This window comes from Rhea americana, unplaced genomic scaffold (assembly GCF_003343005.1).
Source record: "Rhea americana isolate MKP2758 unplaced genomic scaffold, rheAme1 scaffold_105, whole genome shotgun sequence".
NCBI lineage: Eukaryota > Metazoa > Chordata > Aves > Rheiformes > Rheidae > Rhea > Rhea americana.
In genome coordinates, this window is record NW_028185095.1 from 3,260,051 (window position 1) to 3,269,468 (window position 9,418).

General features: G+C 36.8%; 1 protein-coding gene across 12 annotated transcripts in view; it reads right to left on the reverse strand.

Annotated features, from left to right (window-relative positions):
* The window catches only part of NEB (nebulin), a 61,139-nt gene extending 51,996 nt beyond the window's left edge, over positions 1-9,143 (reverse strand). For all 12 annotated transcript variants that reach the window (XM_085308892.1, XM_085308877.1, XM_085308917.1 and 9 more), the window contains exons 1-13: positions 8,840-9,143; positions 7,572-7,775; positions 7,210-7,314; positions 6,577-6,681; positions 6,176-6,487; positions 4,923-5,027; positions 4,566-4,664; positions 3,240-3,341; positions 2,934-3,041; positions 1,744-2,055; positions 1,520-1,624; positions 1,332-1,436; positions 645-749 (exon numbers count right to left, since the gene is read on the reverse strand). In XM_085308892.1, the coding sequence (XP_085165018.1) occupies positions 645-749; positions 1,332-1,436; positions 1,520-1,624; positions 1,744-2,055; positions 2,934-3,041; positions 3,240-3,341; positions 4,566-4,664; positions 4,923-5,027; positions 6,176-6,487; positions 6,577-6,681; positions 7,210-7,314; positions 7,572-7,775; positions 8,840-9,055 (1,983 nt within the window). In that variant the 5' untranslated portion in view covers positions 9,056-9,143. The remainder of the gene's footprint in view (positions 1-644; positions 750-1,331; positions 1,437-1,519; positions 1,625-1,743; positions 2,056-2,933; positions 3,042-3,239; positions 3,342-4,565; positions 4,665-4,922; positions 5,028-6,175; positions 6,488-6,576; positions 6,682-7,209; positions 7,315-7,571; positions 7,776-8,839) is intronic.
* Positions 9,144-9,418: the final 275 nt, after the last annotated feature.

Consider the following 9,418-nt stretch of genomic DNA (forward strand, 5'->3'; position numbering starts at 1 on the left):
ATATGAATTCTTGGTTAAAAGTACCATATAAAACTCTACAGATATACGTTCAAAATTCTGAAAAATTCCCAAGTATTATTAATACTATTGTTTACTATAAGAGCATTATCTATATCAGTGGTAATTTTCTAATAAGTCATATATATGTTAAATATTAAATATATTTACAGTCAGACTAACTATAAAACCCTTATTCACATGAATGAGTAGTCATTACTTTTTCAATAATAGGGATTTTGTATTAAAATTAATGAGACTACTCGTAAGTAACTGCTTAACACTGTAATCATCTACAATTTTCTCTTACCAAAAAAATAAACATAAATTTCACCAGTAGTCTAGGGAGACATTATTAAATGGAATTGTAAAGCACTTTTATCACACAAACACTATTCCTATTCAACTACGCAACGCCATGCAGCACTGCTTTAAGATCAGTTCAGAAAGGAAAGAAATTACCATTATCCCCATTATCAAAATCAGGAAAATCTGGAGAACAAAAGCATTAAATGACTTTCCCAGTGTCACTCAGTATATCAGTGACAGAACTAGAAATAGAACACAGCTTCCTGAAGTCCAGTCCAGTGTTTTTCTATTTTCAAAAAAATAAACTAAAACTTAATCAGGAATTTATCAAATCTTACATCACTATATAGTAAGGACATGTCTCTGGCATGGTTCAGCGCAGGAGTATCATCAGACCCAATGTACTGGCCTTTCTCAAGGTTAAATGTTTCTTTGTATTTTAGCTAAAAAAGAAAACATAGTACGTTAATTTCATGAAGAGAAAAAAATTTGCCCAACCAGTCTATCTATTAGAAGCAGATGTTTATTTTCAGTTAAATTATCGTATCTTCAGTGATGCCAGTAGTATCTTCCAAACACTATGGTATGCAGGCAAATGTCATCAGCACATCACATCACAAAATCCACTAAGTATTCTAGAGAAATTAGACATCCTGATCAGCAAACATAGGTTAGTAGCATTGCCATGAACTCAGCTAGTATTGTAAAATATACTGCAATTCATCATGAACAGGATTCAATTTTAAATGACTATAAGCACGATCTATRTAAATTCTAAATAAGGGACACCATATATTCTTCTGCAGAAAAATGCAAAATTATTTTGGATAGTAATATTGTGTTATTCACTTCAATGACTTTTACTGTGCAACTTATTTACCCCAATAAGTCTATTATTAATGAAGCACGCACATGCACACAAAGGCACATACACAGTGTTAAATATTTAGTCTAGCAAAAGCAATTCAGTCATTTACTAATTTTACCAATCTAACAGTTTATATAAAAAAAATAAAAGTACATACATCACTCTGATTGACAGAGTTAATCTTTGCCAAAACAATGTCTGGAGTATCAACCACACTTGTATAATTGGAAAAATTATCAAGGGCTTCTTTTGTATATGCTCTCTGCAAAGAGATGAAATATTTTCTTAAATATCTTGCATGAGTAATAAGAGCTAATCACTAACAGCTATAATATTTTCTCTCACCTTATTTATCAATTCTTGTGCATGCTTAACTTTCTTGTGTTCCACTGAATCCAGAGGAATCCAACCACAGCCGCGGAGCCATTCCAAATCAGATTTGTAAATATTCTAAGTGATAAAAAGAAAAAAAATTATTTATTCTAAGGTGACACTCTTTAGTCTATATGGACAATATACCTAGACTAAACAAAGTGCATATTACCTAGCTTAYAGATAAAATCACTTACATCACTTTGCAGATCATAGGCCTTCCTAGCCTGAATACAGTCATTCTGGTCAGGATGACATGTCCATTGATGCAGGTAKTGGCGGTAATCAATATCACTGACCAAGGTCTGACATTCCTTGGCTGCCATAACTGACATCATATCTGGAGGAATGTGAATTCTGGACTTAGTTTTGTGATAATCTGATTTGTACAATCTGTCATTCTGGATCTCGCCTGCGTGCTCAAACCACACCAGTTTGGGGTCRTCTCTCATAGAGGGAACTCCAACGTAGTGTCCTCGTTGTTTCACATAGTCAACTTTATATTTTAGCTGATGGAAGAAGGGAGAAATATGTAAAAATCAACACAGATTATATCTACTCTATTTTTTAATCTGTGAAAAGCTAAGTTTTCGTCAATACAAAGGGCAGATTGAGATCTTGTTATTGAGACAGGGACTTGTCAATGGCAGTCTTAAGGTTTCAGCACATAATCAGATAAAAATGTTACAAACAGTAATGTTAATCCGTATATTCCTTCAAAATACAAAATTTTCTAGATTAATACGTCACCATTTTTAGTAAGCAGTATTTTCAACACAAGAAGAAAGTCTTGTTAGAAAATGTTTGCTAAAAATGCACTTAACTTTAGCTCTGTAGCAAATTTGTCTAACAAATTATTTGAAACTGTCTGAAGAGTTGCAGATTATTGAAAGTATCTGCACCATAGTTTTGTTAAAATGTATATTCAGTAGTTTAGTGCCATGTAATAATTTCAATATCCATTACACAAAAATTTAGAATGCAATATGCATATCATTTTAAAGTTTTTCAAGATGGAAGCCTCCAAAATATGCCAAAAAGTAYAATCAGAATTATATATTATAAACATATTATTTCAATTATTTAAAATAGATAAAATATTAAGTTGATAATTATGAATACTTAGTTGATTTCAAAAGGACTGTTTCTGGACAAGGTGAAATGGAAAGGGGTATCTGACCTTTAAGCACTGATACTCACAAAATCCGTAATATCATATATAGAAAAATTGTTCGGAGGATAGTGGACTTCATGGGTCATGAAAACTCTACTGGTGTTGCCCCTAACACAAAACCTTATAATCTCTCAGTTGCTGAATTTGCAAGGCTTTTAAAATTCCAAAGCTTCGAAGCACTCCCTTCCTAATGTGATGAGAAAAAATTCTTACTTCACTTTGGACATCATTTGAGTGCTTGGCATGACAGATCTGCACAGTGTCAGGAGGTAAGAGGTAACCAGTGGCTTTTTCTTTCTCCCAGTTTTCCTTGTATAAATTCTGTGGAAAACAGAAGTGAGAAGGAACTTAAAACTACTATAATCATTGTTATTACTGTGTATATGTAGTCTATATTAAAAAAYAAGGAAAACGAATCCTTCTCTTATGACATTCTTAGCAAGGCAAGCTTTGTAAATTCCCTTATAGAGCTACTAACRTGATTAGAAATTGTCAGACAATCAAGGAAAGAATACATACCTGATTAAGAATTCTGGCTGCCTCTCGGGCCATATCTAGCTGTGGTGTATCAGTGAGAGTGTAATTCGACTTGACTTCATTCCATGCTTTGTGATATTTAACCTAGAACACAGAAATAAACAATTGTAACATCATGACAGTATTTGCAAAACATAGTACCAAGACCCACATTTATCTACAAAATAAATGTAGAAAAATGAAATTTTAAGGCTACTAGATATGACACATCAAATATGTATCCAAATGGATATATTTTTTAAAAGGAAGCTGTGCAAGAAAAGGAATAACAACATTTGCCAGAGAATATTTTGAAAGTTTGTTCCAGTATGGCTGGATGGATAGGGATGAATTCTCAGAARCCAAAATTATGCTGGCTGTTCAGTCTACCAGGATCTATAGTTGATAGCCCAGCTACAGGAAGAACCGTTTGAAGCAGGACAGCAGATTTTGAACATTTTAATATCAAATCTCTTGTTTCTCTACTCAGTATGATCTGTAAGTGAATGCAGCATTTTAGCACCTCCCCACCACATATATACACACACACATGCACACACTCTGAGCCATATTCCCAAATACAGGCAATGCCCACATGTTTGCATATGGTTGCATGGCAGCCTGTCTGCCGTTCATTTCAACTGTTTCATTGTCAGTGTCATCCTTTTACCAGCATTTGCTTGACCTGTTCTCCAGTGGGAAGCATACTGAAAATAAGAAGCACAACTCATGAACTGAGGGTGACTCATGTCATTTCATGCTCACAGGTCAGCTTCTCATATGCTAGCTTTCAAAAAGATATTAAGAAGAGCAAGGTGACTGCACACCGGCTTTCCTCATGTTTACTGTAATACACTAGTAGCTAAAAAGTAGGTAAGCTCTTATTAGTATAAGTGAAAAGGGGTAAATGTTATGGTTGCCAGAGCARGGGTAGCTATTTACTCACAGTCTTTCCTTGAAAAAAACACTAATTGACACCACTTATATTCACCAGCAAAGCTGAAAGATGATCATACTGACATCACTAAAATTCATCACGTTCTCGATGCTCATCAATGCTATCTACTAGGACTGAAAGAAAGGACTGGTCGCAGAACTAATGATGGCTTTTCACACGTCTAAGAGCAAAGCACTAGATGTTATTCCGCTTGAGGAGCTTCTTCTCTCATAAGCCATTGAGCTAACAGTGTCCTGTTCATCTTAATCACAGAATTCCCAAAGATCACTCCAGAATTCCTTTGAATTATTTCTTTTTTTCATAATAATATAATCGTACCACATAAACATGCAGATTAAGTTAACAGCCTGGAAATACGCCAGCAGACTTACATCACTAAGAATTTCACCACTTTTYTTTGCTGTGATATAATCAACTCTGTCTGCCACTGGAGTAAATGGAAGAGTTTCAGCTTTTGTACGATACTTTCTCTGTACAAGAGAAAAAAATAAAATTACAATTAGATTATACTGGAGTACTTTATAGCTAACACAGCAATGCTGAATATAGAGAGAAAAAAACAAAGATTACATGAAAAGAAAGCTTCTCCATAAACAATGAACACAGTGAAAATATTGCAGTTATATTTTTTGTAATAAAATCAAATGAAATATTGATGTATTAAACCATGAAAAATACTTAAAATTAAGAATACCCTTGAGAAAATTTTAATACTGAAAAAYATTTACCTCATTCAAGAGATCTCCAGCATGTTTGACATGGTTGATTCCAACTGAATCATTTGGCAACCATCCAATTCCACGTAGCCATTCTAAATCAGATTTGTAAACAGCCTGGGAAGACAAAATAAAGAGTTCATGTTGTTAGCCACAATCTCCTGTACAATCCAGAAAGTTTTATAAATAATGACATTTACTTCCACTGGTTAAAGGGAAAGCAAGCCTTAAAATATCAGCACTATATCTAAATTTATCACATTTCAAACTTGCCAAAAAATAATAGTGGTACATAGAATCAGTAAGATTGGAAGGGACCTCTGGAGATCATCTAGTCCAACCCCCCTGCTCAAGCACGGTCACCTAGAGCATGGTAGACAGGGTTGCATCCAGGTGGGCCTTGAACATCTCCAGAGAAGGAGACTCCACAACCTCTCTGGCCAACCTGGTCCAGGGCTCCGTCACTCTCACAGTGAAGAAATTCCCCCTCACATTCAGGCAGAACTTCCTGTGCTTCAGTTTCTGCCCATTGCCTCCTGGCCTGTCACACGGGGCAACTGAAAAGAGTTTGGCCCCGTCCCCTTGACACCCTCCCTTCAGGTACTTAKACACATTGATAAGATCCCCCCTCAGTTTTTGCTTCCCCAGGCTGAAGAGGCCCAGCTCTTGCAGCCGTTCCTCATAGGGCAGGTGCTCCAGCCCTCTGATCATCTTCGCAGTCCTACGCTGGACTCTCTCCAGTAACCCCATGTCTCTCTTGTCCTGGGGAGCCCAGAACTGGACACAGTTCTCGAGATGAGGCCTCACCAGGGCTGAGGAGATGGGCACACTGGCAACACTCTTCCTAATGCACCCCAGGAGACCATTGGCCTTCTTGGCCACAAGGRCACMTTGCTGGCTCRYRGTCAVYYTGTMATCCACCAGCACTCCCAGGTCTTTCTCTGCAGAGCTGCTCTCCAGCAGGTCAGCCCCCAGCTTGTACTGGTGCCTAGGGTTATTTTTCCCTAGGTGCAGGACTCTGCACTTGCCCTTGTTGAACCTCAGGAGGTTTCTCTCTGCCCAGGTCTCTCTGAATGGCAGCACAGCCCTCAGGTGTATCAGCCACTCCTCCCAGCTTGGTAACATCAGCATACTATCCATTCTTAACAAAAGGCAAAGCCAACTCTTACTGAATTCAACAGAAGATTCTAACTGACTTTAGTTAGCTCTAAAGCAGACCAATAAGAGACAAGAAAGTAGTAAAATACGAATTTGTGTTAACTTACATCACTCTGAAGATCGTAGGCTTTCCTAGCATGTATGATATCATTCTGATCTGGAAGACAGATCCACTGATGCAAGTAATGACGGTAATCAACATCACTGACTAAGGATTGACCATGCTTGGCTGACAGAATGGATAACATATCAGCTGGCAGGTGGCACTGTGCCTTCCATTTGGCAAAGTGCTTCTTGTACTCTAGTTCACTTTGAACCTTGCCTATGCCAAGGGCAAACCGCATTCTCGTATCTGCTTTGGCATTTGGAACTCCAACATAATGTCCTTTCTGTTTCTCATGATCCAGTTTGTATTTATACTGGGGTAAAGAACAAAGATCACCAATAGTTATCATGAAATCGCTCTACGGAAGCATGTGAAGAGCTAAATGCCTCTTTTTGCACTTACATCACTAGCAATTTCCCTGGAAGCTTTGGCTGCCTTGATGGGGATTGCATCTGCTCTCAAATCACAACTCATCTTCAACTCATCCCAAGCTTCTTTGTACAGTTTCTGAAAAGACAGGAAAATGTCAGACATATGCTTAATGATCCTCTGACATTTGCCATTAAAAGAACACACGGTTTACTGACATTTGCTTGTGGAAATACCATGTGAGTTTTTTTGTGTGTTATTCCTGCTCCCTGCCTAAATGTTGCTGTAAATCTTACTGCTTTTCAAACATGTCCTGCACTTGTAACACAAGTTTTGCAACCTATACTGCACAGAAGGTGTTTGTAAAGTTTAGTAAATATTTATATGCCTTAGATTCTCTTATTTTTCAACAAAATATTATCTCAATAACGCATTATATTAATCATTTTTAAATACCTGAATGCAAGCATTTATTTAAAAATGTCTAAAGTACTGTGAAAATGCTGAGCACAGGGATAGGAATGCTGCAAGCCCTGTTTGAGGATTGACTTCAATGATCCACATGACTTAATCTACAAGTTTGTAAATCATTTCTTAGGAAGTTAAAATTCATAGGATATCATTCCTATTTTATAAAAATGTAAGAAATAAAAATGATAAACATACCTGGCTATAATTAAGAGCATTAGTCTTGGCTAGGTTGATTGCAGGTGTGTCTGACGTCATATGTATCATAGTCTTGTCCTTTTCCCATGCTTCTTTGTATTTTGGCTTTTAAAAGAATATAGAATTGTTAAAATTCTATATTTAYAATATATTTATTGTAAATATAGAATTAATTCTACTTGTCAATATTATAAAATTCTATAAATCCCTCCTGAATTATAGTCTCTAAAAAATAAAATGTCTAGACAAACACTAAATTTGTCTTAAAATACAGCTGACTGATCTTCTATTTCAGCAGTGAGATTTCTCCTTAGTTATTTATAGTGCTAAAATGATGAAAAACTTAAAATGTTGTTACGTACAACGCTGACTTGTTCAGCATTAACTTTAGCTTGAAGAACATCTGGAGAATCAACAACACTGGTATATTTCAGGCTTTCTATAGGTGTACGGTACACATTGTCACTCAGGAGATCCTGGGCATGCTTTACTCTCTTTACATCAGGAGAATCATTTGGCAACCAGCCAATTCCACGGAGCCATTCCAGATCTGATTTATAAACAACCTGTATCAGAGATAGTTAAAAAGAAATAATATTTTGTTTAATTTTGTTTATTTTGTTTTGACTGTCTTAATTATTTTAATAATCTAGAAAATAATTATTTTAATAATCTAGAAAATAATTATTTTAATAATCTAGAAAATGCCACATCAGCTGGAGCTAGAATACTTTTTATATAAGAGGAATTTGTGTCAGTGTCATAAGTAAAATGCAACCTGGGAAACAGATTTTAAATAGTTCGTTTCTTAAACATTTTAAACCTTATGAAGTTTAACAGAGGGGGAAACAACTAAATAGAATGGCTGTTAAAAACAGTAAGAGGAGGGTTAAGATCTTAAAAGAGAYTTCTTTCAAGAAGTCTCATTTCCCTATTTACTTAAACGATTTATGAATCCAAATATCAAAACAAGCTGCCCATCAAAAAGTATGACAAAAAGGAGAAAAAGAATGGTATGGAGAAAATGGGGACTAGAGGCACACAGCATACCACCTAAACTAATACCAAGACATATTATTTAAATTTCAATCAAGCAAAAGCTTCAAGGAACATTAATCTCACACTCTACCTCCAAATTGGAAAAAGAGGAAAATTGATTATAGACTGTTAAACAGCAAAGTCAAGAACGGAAATCAGCTGCACTGACTCCTACTTCCATGATATCAGCCTCTTCAACAGCTGAACCTGCTTTCTTACACAGCTTTCTTTATCATTAAATAGATTTCCAAGGGGACTTTCATATAAGGTGTAATAAAAGCTATTAGAATCCAAAGACAAAACAAATTGCTGTATCATAAGGTCCCATCAATACAGAAAAATCCATCATCACCTCCAAATCACAGCTCTCCAAAAGCACTACTAAAACACTAGATACCAACATGAAACTTTCCAGAACTCACAAAAAGCATACACTCATTGAAAAAAAGAAAAAATTTCGAAAAAACAAATAAAGTCAAGATAGTTAATATAAATCCTTTAGGACTCAATAATCAAAAAAATATCTACAGGACAATATAATACTTTAAAGAGATAAAATAGTAGTAATTCCTGTATCTCTACATATACGCACATCGCTCTGCAGGTCGTAGGCCTTCCTTGCTTGGATCACATCATTCTGGTCAGGCAGACACGTCCACTCGTGGAGGTAATGCCGGTAGTCAACATCACTGACCAGCGTCTGGCACTCCTTGGCTGCCCGCACAGCCATCATATCGACYGGTATGTGGACCCGGGACTTTGAATCGTGGTATGCCTTCCGGTAGATTCGGTCGTTCTGCATCATCATCACACGCGCGGCCCACGACAGTTTGGGATCCTCCTKGGCGGTTCGGCACCCAATGTAGTGCCCCTTCTGTTTCTCGTGGGTTTCTTTGTACTTGTACTGATGAAAGTGAAAAGAAAGCGGATAGCCACACGCTTCCCATCTAAACATGGGTGACAAATAAAGGGCCTTGGGGTTCTGCGCCTGCCAGCCCTTTCAACCGATTTCCCGGAGGTAACTGGCTCAACACAGGCAAAGCTCAGGTCCACCCAACGTGCAGTCACTCAAGGACCCCAAAAAAAGACACCCAGATCATCAGCGGCTCCTGGAAAGTACGGCCGGCTTCCCTTAAGACTTGCAAACAGTGAAGAAAGGCACTGAAGCGGA